Here is a 21,471-nt window from a genome sequence, read left to right as displayed (position 1 = left end):
AAATTTCGCACAAAGTTAAGTTAAAATGTGGTCTGTACAAAAGTTACAGTTAAATTCAGCAGATAAATATGAATTATTCTCTAAAATTTGCAGTTTTGCTGGAAAAATTCATTTGTCTTGTATTAAAATATGTAAAATACTTAAGTACTAATAATTAAATAGTAAAATATGTAATTTTTTTATACTATAGAGGACATTTAACTTATTTTAACTTAAATGCATAAAACTAGGGGTATGTAGACTTTAGAATGCGACTGTAGGAGAGCAGTGTAGGTTTGACTGGTGAGTTTGAGCTAAAAACACCATAGAAAATAAAGAAAATAATAAGAAGAAATTTATTTATAAGAAAGTAAAGGGGAATAAACAGAAATCAAAAGAACAAAGAGCTCTGGTTAACTCCACCCCTAGTGCTATATTTATATCACTTCTCATTGTGAGTTTCTGCTGTTTGAGCTTGAGAAGCAGGCCATATTTATCAGTAAGGCAATTTTTAACCAAAACTACTAAGTATAAAATTAAAATCTAAACCATAATTGACTATATATAATATGCTTTTAATATAATTGAGTTTTAGGCGCATGGAATCAGCTTCACTATCAGCTGTGAAATTGTCTTATACTTTCTATGGACACCACTAAGCTGAGGCATCTGTCTTACAGCTTGAGGTCGCGCGGAAGTTCATCGATTATCACATGCAGAAGTTTGGGTTTAAGAAGCCGAATGTGAACTTTGTTCAGGGGTACATCGAGGCCTTGAGGGAAGCTGGATTGGAGGAGAAGTCGTATGATGTAGTAATGTAAGGCTTTTAAACCCACCTCTTTATTCATGCACACACATTAACAGTATAGTAATTGATATTTTTTCAGCTCTAGGTGGTTTGCTGCAGGGCTTGTCACATGGCTTCTTAGAATTTTCAAGAAGTGACTCTCAATCACTCTGACACTACAAACAGACATCCTTTTCTTAATATGGAGCCTGTTCTGTTTCCTCTCTGTTACTTGATTGTTCATTCCACTGCATTTTTAGTAGAAATCTCTGCATGCTAAATTTTGTATGAATTATTTGTCATTGAAATTCTTTCGGAACATTTAAAATTATTCTATTCTTCACTCTGACTTGTTGCGTATATATTTATTGAAATGAAGATGCTTAATTATTTATGAGACGGTGCTTGTTTGAGTCACTGAGTCAATGAAAAATAGTCCACATTTTTAAGCAACATGTGAAAACATACATTTTAAGTCTTTTCTATCAAAACACAATGCACACCAGTTTTTATGGTTTTATCTTGTATTTTTTTTATTATCTTATTACAACTTAATATTTAATGGAAAAGCAGTTTGAGCAGCTACATCTCAACAAAATGTTTAAGAAATATTTAGATTGAAAATAAATATTTCCCTTTCAGATGAATATCTGCAAAATGCAGAATATTGAAAATGACAAGTCTTTCAAATGTTATGGGTTGAATCTTTTTCTTATGTTCTTATTAATTTCACTCTTTAAAATAAAGGTGTCAAAAATGCTGAGTTGTAGAAGAATGGCTTTTGGTTCCATACTGACATTTCTTCTTCAGGGAACCAAATAGATGCTTCTGTAAAGAACAGTTTTTGTAAATGAGGTGTGTGAGTGTGAAATAACCTCCACGTAATATAAAGGTTCCATAACCTTTTAATGACTTTGTACATTTACAAAAAAAAAAAGTCATATGCAAAAGTTTGGGCACTCCTAATCAAATTTCATGTGTGGCATGTGCCCACCCCCCCGCCCCCCTGTTGATTTTGTTTGACAGATCTAACTGCGTGTTGAACCTTTCACCAGACAAGGCCAGCGTTTTGCAAGAGGCCTACCATGTACTGAAGGTACTTTGTTCTTCATAAATAACAGGTATTAGTCTGTGTAATTATAGTGTATTACAGTAATGTGTAATGTGTTCTTCATATTCAGCCAAACACAGGTTGATGTTTTGTAGAGAGTGGTGAAATGTGAACATTATTCTTCAATCATACCCCCAACCCCAACTGCCCCCCCCCCAACGGCCAATCAGTAAAAATGGCTACATGTTTGTTTTCTTGTTTTCAGGATGGGGGTGAACTGTATTTCAGTGATATTTACAGCAATGCCAGAATTTCCGAATCTCTCAGGGCCAACAAAGTATTGTGGGGTAAGAGAGAAACTGAAGAATTCTCACATTCTCTGCATGATATTTACACAGAACATATTGTCCAGTGCCTCTCCAAAGTTTTGGGATACCTACAGTGAGAAGCACATGTATTGGGACAGTGAGGTGAAACGGGTCATTTTTGTTGTATATTCATACATTTTTATTCTAGCTCAAAACACGAGCATGAGACTAAAACACTGTATGTCAGCTTTTGTTTCTGGGCACTGTTTTTCAAACTATGTGAACTATACAAGACAAAAAATGTCATTGTTGTGTGAACTCTTCCAGGACTCTTCCTGCTTATCTCTTGTAGTTCTTTGTTAATTCTAGCCTGGACCGATAATAAACTGTAACGCTATGTTCCTTCTTTTGAAGTCTTCTGTGAGTTGTGAATGCTGACACTGCCACCCGTGCACCCGTAGACTGCCTTTTTTATTAATTTGGATGTTATTTTGACCTTTTTCTTAACAGCATTAACAGTGTTCCTCGATTCAGCTGCTGTGGGCAGCCTGAGCATTGCTAATTGCTAACTCCTCCAGTAGTTCCTTTCTGTTCAGAATATTCTGTAGTGTTCTGGAAAGCCCAGTTATACAACCAAGGCACTGATTTATTATTTGCTTAAATCTTATGTTCAGTACTGCTTATTTGAAGTTTTCATCCCATTTTGTACCGTAATGCAAATTGTCCTTCATGTGTCCCAATTCTTATAAGCTCAGGTGAAATTCGCATCACAAATGATTTAAAGAGAAAAAAAATTCTGGTTCACATTGTATGGAAAATAGAAATAAATGCTGACATTCGGTGCCCAAGTCTCATGCTTATCTTTTGATCTGGAATACAAAATTTACAAATATGTGACCAAGATCAATATAATAAGTTTTTGTGATAACATTACCTTGGTAATAAAGCCAAAGCCCATACGTTTTATCCCAGTGTTGTGATGTCGCTCATTAGCACTCAAGCCTTTCAGCTGGTTAAACTTTAGGCCAAGAGTCTTTTATAAACATTTTTTAGCGATAGTTTGGAGCAGAAAAGTGTCAAATATTTAATTGCAAACGTTTGCAGGGTCCCCCCCCCCCTTAAAAAAGCAATAATTTTTCTAAAGAAGGCAAACTGTTCCCAAGTTTGTGGCCAGTATAACGATATTTTCTCCATATTGTGATTTAAATTGTCACAATATGCTTTTGTGAGCATATCATGGATATCGTGGAAGACTGTACAAAGTGAGCATAACTACATTTGCACTCAAATTTATTTAAACCCCTCAAAATGCAAGGCAGTTTGGTAATAGGAAAAAAAAAGATAAATATATCAATCCAAGCTTTAGCAAGCAGTCAAAGAATTTATTGTTACTTATTCAAGCAAATTTTAAAACAAAATTTGAGTTTACTAAAAGGTCAGCCCCATAGTCATTATTTGTGCATCATGTACACTTTATAAACTTAAATGTTTCCGGTAGGTCTTCACAAGCTTCTGACATCTTTCTGTTGGAATCTCTGCCTATTGCTCATGTGCAAAGCTTCCAGCTCATTCATCCTCTTGGGTTTCCATGCCACCGCAACTTTCTTTTTAAATCCAGAGCCTGACATGGACACTCTAGGATATTCCAGGTCCGAGCAAAGCTTAGGTTGATTTGGATGTGTGCTTGGGATCAGTGTCTTGCTGGAAAGTCCAGTGGTCACCAAGCTTCAGTTTATGCACTGAAGACAACACCTAGTTCTTCAAAATGGACTGGTATTTCAAAGAATCCATGATGCCAGTCAGATGTCTGTCCATGATGCCTGTCTAAATTCCTTCTTGCATATTCAGCTTTGCATAGTCAGTGTTTGTGCTTTGTTGTCAAGAGTGGTGTGCGGAGAGGTGTCGGGCATGAGGTCGTTGCTTGTTTAATGTTTTTCTTATCATAACTGATTTATTTTATGGTTTTATTCCTGCCTGCATCAGGTCATACTGCAGTAATGCAAGGGCTGTTTTTCAGCTGTTCTGTTCAGATGTCTAATTCCTCTTGATGATATTTTGCTTTTTCTTCCACACCCAGGTTGGTTTGCTGCTGTACTATTAGTTTCAAACTCTTTGAGCTATAAGTGTCTGGGTTATCTTCTCGTAGCGGTTGCGTTTTTGGTGTAGTGAATCTCTTCGCTTCTGTGAGGAGAAATCCTTTTTCTTTGCCATATTTGCTGCTGAGCTTGAACACATGCATGGGTGGGATTTATGTGTATCATAGCTAAAGCAAATTAAATTGTCATTATGGAGTTTCTTAGGGCTTAATTGTGTTGTAACACAATTGTATAGCTTTACAGACTAACAGTGGTTTAAAAATCAACCCTATTAAATAACGCTTGATTTAATTTTGACATAGCTGTAGTCAGTTGTTGTACATGTAGTTAAAAAATTCACTGGGTCTTCATAAATGCTTGATTTTTGTAAGTGTTTACAGTCTCAATGTGGGGGTTGAATAATTTTGAGTGCAACTGTAGGTCTATGTAATTTAGATATAGTTCAGTTTACAAACATCAAATAAAAATAATTGTAATTGTTTTATTATTATTATTATTATCTGTTCCAACTTATTAAACCTCAGAAAAATGAAATCTTGTGATGCATATCATGTATCATAAAAATGTCTTGAATTATTGTGATATATTTAACATATTATCCACCCCTAAAAAGGTTCAAAGGCTTAAACATTTGTTATAACGAATAACAGCTGTAAGCTAATTAGTGGATATATGAAGATGTCAGACTTGATGACTTGAAGACTTGATATCACAAAAACACAAACATTAAATTCAAAACAGGAAGCTTAACTTCTAATCTTCTAACAGCTCTAACTTCTATTTGAACTGTATGGTCTTGGCAGAGAGCAGCATATTCAGTTCAATATGTTTCAAAACTTTAACAGTGATTATATACTATGGCAAACACTTAAAATTCTTTGTGCTTTTTAGGAATTTTCTTTCCCATTATATTGGTGCTTCAAGGTCAAAGCAACATAGACATTTATTGATTCATAAACTATTAACTGAGTGGTTTAGCTTTGAGATGGTTTTTGTTCATTTCACCATTTAAAAAGTGGAGTCTTTACAATATCAGAGACATTTTAAACATGTTTTCTATGTTCAATTAAGGGGAGTGCCTGAGTGGGGCTCTGTGGTGGGAGGACTTTTTGCGACTGGCTGCAGAGGTTGGATTCAGCGTGCCCCGATTGGTCACTGCCAGCATAGTTTCTGTAGGCAATGAAGAACTACAGAGGCTTCTGGGTAAGAAAATCATGGCTACACAATTTTTTTTCTTGGTATTTTAATCTTCTTCTTCTTTCGGCTGCTCCCTTTAGGGGTCGCCACAGCAGATCATCTGCCTCCATCTTGCCCTATCCATTGCCTCCTCTACTTTCACACCAACCATCTCCAGGTCCACCTTCACTACATCCATAAACCTTCTCTGAGGTCTACCTCTTCTCCTTCTACCCGGCAGCTCCATCTCCATCATTCTTTGCCCAATATATCCACTATTCCTCCTCAACACATGTCCAAACCATCTCAACCTGGCTTCTCTGGCTTTATCTCCAAACTGCTCCACCTTCACTGTCCCTCTGATCTGCTCATTTCTAATCTTGTCCATCCTTGTCACTCCCAATGAAAATCTCAGCTTCTTCATCTCCGGCACCTCCAGCTCAGCCTCCTGTCTTTTAGACAGAGCCACAGTCTCCAAACCAATACATCATAGCAGGACGCACTACTGTCTTGTAAATCTTCCCTTTCACTCTTGCTGCTATCCTTCTGTCACACATCAGCCCTGACATCTGTCTCCACCCACTCCATCCTGCCTGCACCCTCTTCTTCACCTCTTTTCTACACTGTCCATTGCTCTGGATGGTTGACCCAAGATATTTGAAGTCATCTACCTTTACGACCTCTACTCCTTGCATCTTCACCTTTCTACCTGCCTCCCTCTCATTCACACACATGTATTCCGTCTTATCTCTACTGACCTTCATTCCTCTCCTCTCCAGTGCAAACCTCCACCTCTCCAGATTCTCTTCCACCTGCTCTCTACTCTCACCACAGATGCAAACATCATGGTCCATGGAGCCTCCTGCCTGAGCTCATCTTTCAACCTGTCCATCACCATTGCAAACAAGAAGGGGCTCAAAGCTGATCCCTAATGTAACCCCACCTTCACCTTGAAACCATTTGTCACTCCAACTGCACACCTCACCACTGTTTCACTATCCTCATACATGTCCTGCACCACCCTAACATACTTTTCAGCTACACCTGACTTCCTCATACAGTACCACAGTTCCTGTCTTGGCACCCTATCATATGCCTTCTCTAGATCCACAAAGACACAATGTAGCTCCTTCTGACCTTCTCTGTACTTCTCTACCAACACTCTCAATGCAAAAATTGCATCTGTGGTACTCTTTCTGGGCATGAAACCAAACTGCTGCTCACTGATCTGAACCTCTCGCCTTAGCCTTGCTTCAACAACTCTTTCCCATACCTTCATGGTGTGGCTCATCAACTTTATACCTCTGTAGTTACTGCAGCTCTGCACATCACCCTTGTTCTTAAAAATGGGGACCAGTACATGCTTCTCCACTCATCAGGCATCCTCTCACTCTCCAGGATTTTGTTAAACAACCTGGTTAAAAAGTCCACAGCCTTCTCTCCTAAACATCTCCATACCTCCACAGGTATGTCATCTGGACCAACTGCCTTTCCATTCTTCATCCTTTTTAAAGCTACCCTCACTTCAACCATACCAATTATCTGCACTTCCTGATCCACTATCTCTCCCCCGTTGTCCTCCTCTCTCTCTCGTTTTCCTCATTCATTAGTTCTTCAAAGTACTCCTTCCATCTACTCAACACTCTCTGTTCACTCACTAGTACATTTCCCTCTCTATCCTTTATCAGCCTAACCTGCTGTACATCCTTTCCAGCTCTATCTCTCTGTTTAGCCAAACGATACAACTCCTTTATTCCTTCTTTACTGTCCAGCCTCTCATCATAGGCCTGAGCCTTTGCCTTTGCCACCACTCTTTTGCGACTAGCCTCACAGTACTCCTGCCTACTTCCTTCATCTCTCTGGTTATCCCACTTTTTCTTAGCTGCCTTCTTCTTCTGAATACTCTCCTGGACTTCCTCATTCCACCAACAACTTTCCTTGTCTTCTTTCCTCTGACCAGACGAAACACCCAACACATTCTGGCCAGTTTCTCTCACCACCTTAGCTGTAGTTTCCCAGTCCTCAGGTAGCTCCTCACTGCCCCCAAGGGCCTGTTGCATTTTTTCCCTGAACTGCCTGCAACCATCCTCCTCCTTCAGCTTCCACCATCTAATCTTTGGCTCTGTCTTCACTCTCTTCCTCTTCTTTGTTTCTAACGTCATTCTACAGACAACCACCCTTTGCTCCCTTGCTACACTTTCCCCTGGCACCACTTTACAATCTCCAGTCTCCTTTAGGTGGCATCTCCTGCTAAGGATATAATCCACTTGTGTGCACCTCCCTCCACTTTTGTATGTCACCCTGTACTCTTCCCTGAAAATACGTGTTCACCACAGCCATTTCCATTCTCTTTGCAAAATCTACAACCATCTGACCTTCCGCATTTCTGTCTTTCACACCATACATACCCAGCACCTCTTCATCCCCTCTGTTCCCTTCACCAACATGTCCATTGAAGTCTGCACCAATCAGTCTCTCCTCTTTAGACACACAGAATATCTACCTTCCTTCTCTCCATCATGTCTGCAAGTTCTCTGCCTTTACCAGTCATTGTCCCTATGTTCAGAGTCCCTACTCTAACCTCCACACTCCTGCCTTTCCTTCTCTCTCGCTGCCGTCTAACCCGCCTTCCTCCTCTCCTCTCTGATGGTCTTCGACCTACAGTAGTCCAATTTCCACCGGCACCCTGCTGGTCAACAGCACCGGAGGCAGTCGTTGTTAACCCGGGCCTCGACCAGTCCGGTATGGCAATCATATTTGTGATCCGCATGATAGTTTTGGCACAAGTTTTACACCGGATGCCCTTCCTGATGCAACCCTCACCATTTATCCGGTCTTGGGACCGGCACCAGAAGTACACAAAGTACACCCCTAAAGGCTGTTTTTTTTTCTCTTGGTATTTTAATAATAAGCAAAAAGGTGTTTTAAAAATGTAAGTCTTCTCTTCCAGTTTCTTCTTTCCAAGCTTTCTAACAGTACTGCCACTGTGAATATAATGAGACATGATGCAATTTTTTTTCAGGTGACTACAAGTTTGTCTCTGCTACATATCGGCTCTTTAAGTTACCCAAGAACTGGGAGAAGAAGCGCTGCCTTGTCATGTATGATGGAAACATTACAGGTTCAGAAGAAAAATTGGAGTTTGATGCTCAGTATACGTTTAAGGTAGGTCATTAAATCAAATCAATTTTATTTGTAGCGATTTTTACAACTGGTGTTGTCACAAAGCAGCTTCACAGAATTCCAGTAAAGACAAAGATTAATTTAACATGAATGTAAAACCCCCAGGTGAACAAGCCAGGGGCGACAGTGGTAAGGAAAAACTCCCTCAGAGCTGAGGAAGAAACCTTGGGAGGAACCAAGGCTCACAAGGGGGGACCCATCCTCCTCCATCCTCCTGCAAAGTGATTATACTACTAATATTATTAGTAGTAGTATTAGTAGTAGTAATGGCTAGGAGTCCATGAAAATGTCAATGTAGGATGGGCAGCTTGTCCAAGGCAGGTGGCGGTAGCTGAGGCATGGGCAACTGGTCTGAAGTGGGTAGCAGGAGAGCTCGACAGTCAGTCGTCCGTCCAGCCGGACAAGTGGGCGGTCGTTTACTCAGAAAAAGGCAGGGAGATGGAATTAGTTCTATTCTGTTTGGGTGTAGGTGAAACAGAGGAATGTGAACATTTCCAGAGTGTGGCTAATGACTCCAGCAGATCTGACTTAACAGCTTAACTAAAAGGAGAGAACCAGAAGGACACACAGACACGGGAGCACTCTGAAACAGTTTGGCATCCCTCCGCTCCACCGTCCACAAACCTGAGTAACCATGTGCGAGCGGCGTCTCTGTTTACTGTAATACCCTGTGTCCATTGACCCCTGTATCTGCTGCCTTTATCTAAGGGGGAACATTACCTACCAAAAGCTAAACTGAACAAGTGAGTTTTCAGCCTAGATTTGAAGATTGCGACTGAGTCCCGAACATTTTCTGGAAGATCCTTCCAGAGTTTGGGGGCTTTATAAGAAAAGATGGCTCATAATAGGAAATAAGGTCTTGCAGGTACTCAGGAATTTAACAGGCAGCCAATGAAGTGATGACAGAACTGGACTGATATGATCAAATTTTCTGGTTTTAGTGAGGAAACTGGCTGCGGCATTTTGAACTAGTTGAAGTTTGCTTAAATTCCTGCTCGTGCATCCTGACAGTAGTGCATTACAGTAGTCTAGCCTAGAAGTAATAAAGGAGGAAGTTATGCAACATCCAGCATTTCACATCTTTTACACAGTCCTCTATTTTCTTTAATCTGTATTTGTCATCAGGCTTGGCTGATATGTACAACTGCGTATCGTCTGTGTAACAGTGAAAGTTAATGCCATGGTTACTTATAACTGTGCGAAACGGTAACATGTACAGTGTAAATAATAAAGGTCCTAAAATGGAGCCTTGTGGAATTCCAAATCTTACTTTTGAATAATTGGAAGATGAATCATTTACACTGACGAACTGATGACGTTCTGATAGGTAAGATCTGAACCATGATAGGGCCGACCCCGTGATTCCAACCATGTTTTCTAACCTTTCTAGTAGAATATTGTGGTCTGTAACTGTGTAACTGCTAGTTTAAAAGCTTTGGGTACATAGCCCAGGCTAAGGGACAAGTTTACTATAGTTAAGAGGATTGATAATAACTGGTAGTACTTCTTTGAGTAATTTTGAGGGAATTGGATTAAATGTGCAGGTTGTACAATTTGCAGAGGAGAGAATCTTCTCTAGTTCTAGCTGTGGGAGTGGCTAAAAGTTTCCAGCCTTTCTTCTACAACTACATTGTTTTTTATGAGCCACATCAGATGACGGCCAAGTAGGATTTAATACTGTCGGTTTAATTTGTTGTCTAATATTTTCGATTTCATTATTAATAAACTGCATAAAAACTGGTTGCCAGAATTTGTGGCTCAGTACCTGCCTGCTTTTTTGTGATTCTGGAAATCACACAGAAAAGTACTGTGGGATTATATTAATTATTCTCGATCAGCGAGGCCCCATATGCTGAGCAAGCTTTAGTGAGAGCATTTCTATACTCTATAAGGCTGTCCTTCCAACCAGGGTGGAACACTTCCAGTTTGGTTGATCACCATTTCCGCTCTACTTTCTGAGCTGTTTGTTTTAAGGTACCACGGGGCGAGCTTTTTCTGTCTTATCCTTTTTATTTTAAGCAGATTCTAAGATTCTAAAGCAGATCAAAAGGTATTTTCTAAAAAGTCTGTTAGTAAATCTTGCTCCATTGGGTCTGATGGAGTGGAAACTGGCATTGAAAGTTCTGGGAGGTTTTCTATAAATTGTACGGCAGTAAATGGTTTTATTGAGCGCTTTGTAGGTAGAATAACGAGAGGATGTACATATATTGTGGCTATAGTGTGACTCATATGAAATTGGATTATGGTCGGAGATTGCTGAGGTTTGTGGTAGGATATTAAGCTTGTCTGTGTTGAGACCTAGTGTCAAAACTAAATCTAAAGTGTGACTACAGTAGTGTCTAGGCCATGTTACATTTCTGGGTAATACCAACAGAGTCTAGGATTGAAGTAAATGTCTTTTTTTAATGGGTCATCTGTCTTCTCAAAATGGATGTTAAAATCTCCTACAATTATTACTTTATCATTGCACACAGCTAGGTTTGCAGCAAAATCACAATTCTTTAAAAAATTCAGAGTAAGCTCTGGTGGTCTGTAAATGTTAAATAATGAATTTTTTTTGCGACCGGATTTATAATGGAAAGAACCTCAAAAGAAGTGAAGGTGTCACACTGTTTCTGACTGATATCTAGGGTATTTTGGTAGATTATACATAATCCACCTCCTTTGCCTGATAATCTTGGGCTGTATACATAATTATAGCCTACAGGGTTGGCTTCATTTAGTGCTGAATATTCATCCGGTCTAACCTATGTTTCGGTGAGACAGAACCTGTCAAATTTATGATCACTTATAATTTCATTTACGATGACTGCTTTTGAGTTTAGTGATCTTTTATTGAACTTTAGATCTGAGGTGTTGCTGCTATCATCTGAATATGATTTAATGTTGATATTTTGTTGAAACAAGCTGATTGTTTTTCTACGTTTAGATTTTATTCGGAGCAAAGACACAGTCTCAATACAGTTGAACCTGGCTGATGCCTCAAGGCTGTCAGTTTAGCCTTAGGTGTCTTCAGAGGTGAATGAAGTACACAAATCACTTAAAGTAGGGATACCCAAGGTAAAATATTACTCCAGTAAAAGTAGAAGTCCTTACTCTAGACCTCAACTTGAGTAAAAGTACAAAAGTATTTGACTTCAAATGTACTTAAGTATCAAAAGTAAAAGTACTAAAAGATGAACTATGACTTTAATGTCCTGTTATCATTTTTATAACAAGACTCGCTTCATGAACTCATTTCAGGTGAAAATCCTCCAGCGTCTCTCTTGGTAAACCAGTCTTTTAATAGAATGTCATTAATTAGTGACGCTGACGTCTATTAAAATGATCATAACACAAAACACTGAAGGCAAACAGTTTCCATCAGGGAGAACCGAGTGGCTCTGAAATCACTTTTACAAACAAGCAGATTTTTTAGTTTAAGATTACTGTGTAACTTAGTTCCAAGTTGAATAAAAACTGGCTTTAAACTCAGGATCAGAAATAAATTTTCCTTTACTGTGTTGATCTGTAGGCCTCTGTTCATAAACATAAACTAACCCACACTAACTTACTACTAATGAAAGTGTTTGTATGAATTCAGAAAAAGGGAAACATGTCAGTCACGACTGCATATGTGCATAAACAGACCACAATATAGAAATGTGTACAAAGTTGGGTTGATTCCATCATTTAGGTAGATGTATGTGCTCCCAAATTTTTACACTGCTGCGCTGATGTTGAACGTGTGCTGCACTGGGTTGGTATGATCAACAGGTCAAAACAAGCTCAGAACAAAGTGACCGCTGTGCCCTGATTGGTGCTCTTGCTTGGCGCTTCTTTTGTTTTGACACGTTACATTTTTATACACACAAAAACCAAAAGGAACGACAGATTTCTCAAAATGTAGTGGAGTAAAAAGTCAGATATTTGGCTTTGAAATGTAGTGGAGTGAAAGTAAAAAGTCGCCCAAAATGGAAAAACTTCAGTAAAATACAGATACATGAAAAAACTTAAGTACAGTAACAAATTACATTTACTAAGTTACTGTCCACCACTGGGTGTCTTAGACTGACACGTGATACAGTGCAAAGAAATTCCAAAGTGTCATTCCAAAGTGTCATGCAACGTTATCACTTTGCAATATTGTTATGACTATGCTGTCTTTATTGTTTATTACGGTTCGATTAGGAGCAAAAAGCAACAAGTCTAATCTAATGTAATTGAAATCAGTATAATAATGTAATAGTTCTAAAGATCTTTGTGAAAGTAGCTTATTACAGATTACTGAAATGTTAAACATTAACTACATAAAAATGCAAATGGACAGAGAAGGCGATGATTAGTCCTATCCACAAGTTCCCAACCTTGGGCTACAGTTTTCAACGTTTTAGTGTTTCCCCTGCTCCCATCACACATGAGCCAACTAATAAGGTCTTTTACAAGCCCTGCATGACTTGAAGTGGGTATGTTGGGAGCACGTAAAAACTAAAATGTGCCGGACAGGGGGTACTCCAAAACCAGCTATGGGAACCACTGGTCTAACCTAATGGCCATCTAATCAAATAAAGAATCTGTTCAAAAGATCTACCCAAAAGCACCTGGCTAAAGAATGCTGCAACATTAGAAGTTACTGATGTAAAACCGAAGATGTAATATAATAAAGTACTAGTTCATTTACCTTAAAGTAGGCTACGAAGACTGCAGTGTTAAAGCTATATTAAATTATTATTATTATTATTATTATTATTATTATTATTATTATTATTATTAAGCAATATTTAAATAAAGATGGGTAAACAGGGCAAAGTTTATCTGGTAAGCACTATGGAGCGTAGAAATGAGTTTTATTTAAAAACCGCTGCTATCAATACCTGTAGATGAAGTTAGACAGCTTTGTCATAAGATGCTGACAGCGGTAGTGTTCCTTTTAATTGGTGGTACTTTTCTCTTTCTTTTTTTTGTTTACACTTCTTATACCACTTATCCTGTCTTTAAAACATTAGTTAAAATACACAACTTGTGTACTCTATATAGAAAAGCACTGCCAAGTGATTGGGATATTCTGGATCAGCATAAAATCGCCATGTTTAATAACAAGTGTCGGCTAGAAGGGTATAAAGCCCTCCAGCACTGGGCTGTGGAACTGTGTTCTCTGGTATGATGGAGCCCATCTAGCACCTTTTGTGATGAGCTGGAGTGATCCAGAACTGCAATCAAATCCTCACAGCAATGTTCCAATATCTAGTATATATATATCGAAGCTTCCCAGAAGAGTAGAGGCTGTTATTGTAGCAAAGTGGAACAAATGTCCTATTCATACCCTTAATTTTAGAAGAAGCACTGGATGAGCAGGTGCCTAATTTTTGGACATATAGTGAATATTATATGAACACAGCCAATGCCAGAATTAAATACACAATTATATTGATATAACAACACTAAACACATTACAGAGCAGTACATTTCTACATGTATGTCCTTATATTCAATATTGTGTGTGTCTGTACTGTGACTGTATTTAGAACATTCTTCTGTCTCTTCTTGTTTATCCCTACATGATCATGTCTGTCACATCTGTCACTTGTCATGTATATGCTGAGCCTAATCTTGGCATCAGTCCTGCTATAAAACTGCATCAGCCCAGTGTCTTAGGGGCTGGCTAGGTGTCTGGTACCTGCATGCAAATGAATAAACAAGCAGTTTAATTCAGCTAAATGATATTAGAATCAGGCAAAGTAACTGTTTTTATAATCAAAAGCAATGTTTATCAGTCCTGCCAATCTTTGTAATCAATGTTAGCCCTATTTTATAATGTAGCAACATTAGTACTAACCACAGAATGTTTTGCTTGTGTAATTCTCTGCAGGTGAATGAGGTGATGGAGGTTGATGGAGATGTGGCCAGCATCCTGAAGAACTCAAGGTTTTCTGAAGAGTTCACATTCCACTCTCAGGCATCAACAGCATGCTGTGCCAAACCCAAGGTTTGTGCTAGATCGGTAGCCTAGCTTTGAAATAATTTTATAAAATTCTGACATGTCAAAAATCAACTACCACTGGTAATTATGTTTAGTAATCAGATTTTATTTGACATTACTAAGAATTCTTGACAGTTTATTTTAATAGAAGAAACAGTTTTTGTGTAATTGTCTTCTATGTCAGAACATAGTTATAGTTTTGTGTTTACATTTTATGTACATACAAATTTTTATGATTTTTTTTATTATTGTGGTTTGTCAAAATTGAATAACCAAATGATAACCAAAAGTAATTGACCTAAAGATCTAAAGTATCAAGTAACACTACAAATATGGTTGTCAGGAGTCAGAATTAACTTGACAGCTCTTACTAATATTTATTATTATTATTATTATTATTATTATTATCATCAGTACTAGTAAAAATGTTTTTCCACTAAAAATGGGAGAAAAAAAATCACTAACGAGAAGTGAAATCTTACATGTTAAAATACACATTTATTTTTAAGTATTACGTTGGTGTTGTGTTACACATAAAAATTTGGATGTTAGATTTTCATTTATGACCCAACTTTCCGTAAAACACTTCTGAAACATGCACTATTTCAAGTACAGTAACTTCAGATTATGCTATGAAAACACAAAGCAATCGAATGTTGAACAAAATCAAGCTTTGTAAAATAGTATCACTGTTTCAAGAAACATGAAGTTTGCCCAATGTTCACGAGAAAAATGATTGCATAATTAAAAGTGCCTCCATATTGGTCAGTCAGCTTTGCTGTGGTCTTTATAAATAATTTTGTTCAATCATTTCTGCAGGTTCAGAGCACAGAACATTGCTATGACTGTGTTTATTTGTTTATTATAGTTTGGTTAGGAGCTTGAAGCAATAAGATCGGGTCTAATCTAATTCAGTCTAATTTATTGGTTCTAACAATCTACCTGAAATTACCCAGCTGTAATAACCCAGCTGGAGTTCTTTTTGCGTTACCATTGCATTTCATCCAGTAGTTTCCATTGACACATCATGAACAAACAATTATATAAGCAACATATATTGTTGACTGGTTGGTTGTAACAAGTTAGCTTAACTAGCCATTGAGCTAGTTAGATAATGTTAATATAACTGTTGTTTGAACAGTTTGCTCTTTTTTTTTTTTTTTTTTTTTTTAAGCCTTTTAGCTCCCTAGGGGTTATAAAAAATTAATCAAGTAGTAGTAAACAGTCAGCAAACTTCCAACCTGCGGTTTCAAACAAGATTCAGGAATAACCTCATTAAATGGGAAAGGCTTATTGAGGAGTAGATGCAACTGCTTGCTACTAGCAAATGTATCACTACTAAGTTAAATGATACTTTTTTGATCCCACAACCGGGGAAATTCCACCTCCGCATTTAACCCATCTGTGAAGGGAAACACCACATACACACTAGTGAACACACACACTAGGGGGCAGTGAGCGCACACACTTGCCCGGAGCGGTGGGCAGCCCTATCCACGGCACCCGGGGAGCAGTTGGGGGTTAGGTGTCTTGTTCAAGGACACCTCAGTCATGGACTGTCGGCCCTGGGGATCGAACCGGCAACCTTCCGGTCACAGGGCCAGATCCCTAACCTCCAGCCCACGACTAGCATTTGTCCTGATAATCAGTTGTTTATTGTTAACTTGTTGTTTATTGGAAAGTCAGCAAGACATTTCATTTTACCAGGAGCCCCCAGACGATACCTACAGTATTAAAAATAAATGTGCCACAAAGTCCTCTTTAAACGATGCTGTTGAAGAGCTTTTTTGTAACTTTATTTTTAGTCTAGATAGAGGAGCAGTGAATGGAACCATGTATTTAATTTTTTTCATGCAACTGTCAGGTTGTATGGAAATTGTTTTATGCTGCATGCAGCCTGTAAGAAGTTGTGTAAATGTTTCACCAAGTAAATTTAGCCTTAAAGGGGAATTCCACCAATTCCTCAAAGTTCCTGCATAATTCATTCATTGAGATGCAAATAATAAATTTTAGACCGAACCTTTTTCTCAAAACGATTGTAAAACATTTTCAGTAAATGTATCCATTACCATTTAATGTAATAACTTTGTCAGGCATTAAATGCTTTGGATGTCTGTTCCCTGCTCACACCACCGTCAACATTTCTGACTCGTATTTCATATCAGACCTCTCTGAACGAGTTTGCAACTTAATGATTAAATTATTCACAAATTTAAAAATTCTCAAAATTGGAAAACAATGTGAAATTCCCCTTCAAAGTCACTGCAGTTTGTTAGCTTAGCTGCATCTGTCTTCCCACATGATTGGGAGTTTGTTATGCCCATCTCTAAGCAGCATGCTACTTCAGGCCCAAAAACAGCCGCAGACACTCAAGGCCAAACAGCTGCCTCACTGCACTACGGCTGCGCTAATAACTTTCCAACTGAAGAATGTCACCTTATCAGAACCGCTCATGGTCACACAGCCCGTTTAGACATAAGAAGCAACTGTTTGGAGTCAAGCCTATTTAAAATTACAAATAAACATGTTCATCCTTCAGTTTAATCAGTTATACTAGCTGCAGAGAAAGTGTCTTGCCTCAGTTTTTTGCAGGCCAAGTCAGCACTCATCTAGGGATCTGACTAAATAAACATTTGACCGTGGTCTCAGTTCTTTCTGATTCTAAGTCTAGGAGGAGATGTACTTGGCCTTCATCTTAGACAACTTCTAAGAGCATGACCCTATTGAAAGTAGGGCTGAGTTATGATTTTGTGGCTGATACGGATACTGATTTTAGGGGGCTAAAAGTTCAGATAACCAATATCAGCTGATATTTTGATTCGATTTTTATATTTGTTGTATTTAAGTTTTATACACCAGTCCTCCAGCTCAATATTAGGTTTGCATTCATTTGACATGTTTTAGCATTTTAACCATGATAATGTTTTGTGTTCAGATTCACAAAAGACCATTCCTGAGTTTCAGCGTCACAGAAATTAACAAATGCAGTCACTGTTAACTTGTTTCTTACAACGGTGGGCAACAACATTCTCTGTCAATTCATGTTAAAATATTAGTTAGGACTAATCCTTGTGCATGTTCACGTGAAAGCATGATGTTTATGACCAACAGCCAATGTTGTGAAACCTCTGGAGTTTCAAATTTTCAAAGAAGGGAAAAAAAATCCCAAAAAGTAGAGATGCATCAATACCATTTTTTTTTTTTTCCCAGACCGTACATATTTATTGGTATTCGCAGATAATGAGTCAGATGCCATAATGAACCACCGACTTAGGATTAAGTAGTTGTTGGTGTAAATGAGTACAATATACCTTAACAGTTACATCATTAAAATCTAGCTGATTTTAAAAGAAGTGCATTAGCTAGTTATGCTACTCTAGTTACCTTAAATCGAGAAGCGCTGCAGTGGAGAAGAGCGAGCTTTGTCCCATGTCAGAAAAGTGCTTCTGTACAGCTCTAGGTAAAGTACGTCTCATAGTCTGATGCTCTTGACCTCTCTCTTTCAACGTCAGTCTCTGTAGCACAATGACAGCAGAGCTGACTTGTTAAGTTTTACATCTGATATCTTTTGTTTGGCTGTAGCTGAATGTTCTCTAAAGCCAGACCTACACAGTAAAATTATTCAAATCTTATTCTTTGGTGAGTCACACTGTACTTTTGAGTCGTTCATACAGACAAAGCCTACAGTGTAAATACTCACACTGTACAAAAACTCTCTGTCCATGCTATGTGAAACGTAACCTGTACAGACAGCTGTGTCTACATACCATTTCCAATAAAGCTGAAAACAGCTGCCCGGCTATCCACTGTGCACTGAAATGCATTGTTACACAGTAGGACAATACGGTCTGTCTATTTTGCAAAGACAGTTTAAAAATCAGCATTGATGCCTCGCAGTTTTACTCAGTCCAACAGAGTAAAGTGGATATATGTACTTTTTTCAATTTCTGCAAGGTCAGTAACACTTCTCTGTGTGAGCAGAGTCTTCTTCACTGCCAGCTTTAGTCATTTGTTCATTAGTGTGGCAACTATATTGGCTTGCCTCACACAGTATCAGCGGGTATCATTTCGAGTATGAGGAAATGAGTGGGCTATCGGCCCAATACCTGATAGCAGTATCGGTATTGATGCACCCCTAATAATAAGTAATGCTGTCACCCGTGTAATACTAATTTTTTAACAATTTTGATATCAGTATAATCCTCATTTCCTCCACTATAAAGCCATACATACATACATACATACATAAACATTATAACCACCTCCTTGTTTCTATGCTCACTGTCCATTATATCAGCTCCACTTACTATATAGGTGCACTTTGTAGTTCTACAATTACAGACTGTAGTCCATCTGTTTCTCTGCTACTGTTAGCCCCCTTTTACCCTGTTCTTCAGTGGTCAGGACCCCCCATGGACCCTCACAGAGCAGGTACTATTTGGATGGTGGATCATTCTCAGTGCTGCAGAGACACTGACGTGGTGATGGTGTGTTGCGCTCATCTGAGTGGATCAGACACAGCAGTGCTGCTGAAGTTTTAAACAATGTCCACTCTATTAGACAGCCCTACCTTGTAGATGTAAAGTCAGAGGCGATAGCTCATCTGCTGCTGCATAGTTTGTGTTGGTCATTCTCTAGTCCTTCATCAGTGGTCACAGGGCGCTGCCCACTGTTGGCTGGATGTTTTTTGGTTGGTGGACTATTCTCTGTTCAACAGTGACACTGAGTGTCTGATCGACTGTGTTTTAAAAACTCCAGTATCACTGCTGTGTCTGATCGACTCAGGCCAGTACAACCCTCACTAACACACTGCCACCACGTCAGTGTCACTTCAGTGCTTAGAATGACCCACCACTCAAATAGTACCTGCTTTGTGAGGGTCCATGGGGGTCCTGACCACTGAGTAAAAGGGTAAAGTAACAAAGCATGCAGAGAAACAGATGGACTACAGTCTGTAACTGTAGAACTACAAAGTGCACCTATACAGTAAGTGGAGCTGATAAAATGGACAATGAGCGAAGAAACAAGGAGGTGGTCATAACGTTATGCCTGAACGGTGTTGGTTATTTGTATTTTCATGGGGCCCTTAGCTGATGGGAGCACAAAAAGGCTGCCTACCCCTGAAAGTGATTTAAACCACACTGCCAAATATTTCTCATTTCTAATCTTCATGTTTTTCATCGTCATTACTCATTACATTATTTTTACATTCATATAATTTATATTTACTTCTTTCCTTCCTTCCTTTCCTTCAGTGTTTTGTAGCATTTTAAGAGTGCTGCCATCAGCTTAAAATCAGTTGTGAATTGTTGAAAAACACAACTACATCATGTGCTCATGCTCACGTGTATATCATATAGGTTATAGTTTTGCATACCAGTACATCTTAACAAGAAGTAAAGGTCACTCTGGGCAGCTCAGTGTCTTGTGCAGGCCTAAACACATTAGGCAATAAGCTAATAGGTAAAGCACAGTTGCTCTATGGTCAGTGGGCAATCAATAATGTCACTGATGATTGGATGGTCTTGGAATGCAAGCTTCTCCACAACACGTAACCAGGACAGAACTGTGTTCACCCTAAATAACATAATTGAAAAAGAATCAAACCTTCCAAAACCATCGAGGTCCTCAGAGCCCCCCAGCCCAAAATGGCAAAACATTAAGGTTTTATAGGTGTTAACAACAATCATTAAACAAAAAGATAAGGTTATTGAATATTAAATAGCTTTTCCCTTTAATTTATTTACATAGTGAAGATTTTCGTGTAACTTTGCAGACAACCTGCTGCAAAAAAGAAGAGTCAGTATTTTTTCAGCATTGATGGCTTCAGTTGAACAGAAAAACGGAGATCAGATGGTCTCCACTGAGTTTAAATCTGAGCTCTGAACAGACCAAAACCATCAGTAACTACTATATTTTGGGATTGGCCCATTTTTTGCCCTGGAGTGTACATAAAACCACTACTTATTATAGTATACAGCCATTTGTATTTATTATTTGTTTGTGTATTCCTAGACAAACTAATCATTCATGCTTGGATAAATAGCTTCTTAAATCTTTTTTTTTTCCCCACATTACTGTATATTCACAATAGTGAGGACTTCTTTGCTTCAGACATGCCAAGAACCATATAACAAACAATTCCACCAAGCTATAATTAATAATGATCAAATAAAATAATTTAAAGAAAGTTGGTGGTTTTGTAATATAGTGTTCTGTCTTTGTTTTGTTTGTTTGTTTAAGGCTTTGCATTGTACGGACACCCTTTATTCATGGTGAAACACACAATCTTGTGGCTTATAGCTTTATTATACAACATTTGGTTCCGGCCATGCAAGCTGCTTGGTTGAGAAGCATTCTAACCGTGCTGTTATTTCACCACAACATCACAGGTTTCACATGAACACTATATCACTCTGCCAGGATGCCGTTGCTAAGCAACGAGTTTGACAGCTGTACGTGATGCTCAAGCCAAATGAACGTTTTTTTTACTTCTTACTTTGCGCACAAACAGAAAATGGATCCTTTTAAGATCACATTTGACTGACAGCAGATTTGGTCAGACTCTGAGGATGAGACGACACTAAATTCCCAAACTGTCATCACCACTGAGCAGCTTTTCAGTCGGCAGTTGTGACAGAAGAGCAGCCTAACAATCTGGTATCAGCCAGAAATGAACCCAATACCACTCGCCAAACGTGTCGTCTGATCTTCAGAGTCTGACCAAATCAGACTGAGCCATAAAACTGACCCAATAAACGACAAAAAAGCTACTCAGTGGTGATGCAAGTTTGGGGATTTGGTGTAAGGAGCTGGAGAGCGAACTGCCAGCTGTGCAGCGAGTGGGTGGAGCTCATTACTCTGACATAGCAACAAACTGCTTGTTAAGGAGCTATAATTTGGTAGAAGGAACTGCTGACATTAAAACATTA

At 38.6% G+C, this 21,471-nt stretch overlaps 1 protein-coding gene across 1 annotated transcript in view; it reads left to right on the top strand.

The window, feature by feature from the left end:
* Window positions 1–21,471, top strand: part of as3mt (arsenite methyltransferase) — a 29,035-nt gene that overhangs the window by 4,362 nt on the left and 3,202 nt on the right. The window contains exons 5-10 of the mRNA XM_037543744.1: window positions 660–796; window positions 1,793–1,862; window positions 2,083–2,164; window positions 5,293–5,424; window positions 8,420–8,562; window positions 14,429–14,545. Of these exons, the coding sequence (XP_037399641.1) occupies window positions 660–796; window positions 1,793–1,862; window positions 2,083–2,164; window positions 5,293–5,424; window positions 8,420–8,562; window positions 14,429–14,545 (681 nt within the window). The remainder of the gene's footprint in view (window positions 1–659; window positions 797–1,792; window positions 1,863–2,082; window positions 2,165–5,292; window positions 5,425–8,419; window positions 8,563–14,428; window positions 14,546–21,471) is intronic.

Source organism: Pygocentrus nattereri, chromosome 12 (assembly GCF_015220715.1).
Source record: "Pygocentrus nattereri isolate fPygNat1 chromosome 12, fPygNat1.pri, whole genome shotgun sequence".
Classification (NCBI taxonomy): domain Eukaryota; kingdom Metazoa; phylum Chordata; class Actinopteri; order Characiformes; family Serrasalmidae; genus Pygocentrus; species Pygocentrus nattereri.
This window is presented reverse-complemented; position numbering and strand designations above follow the sequence as displayed.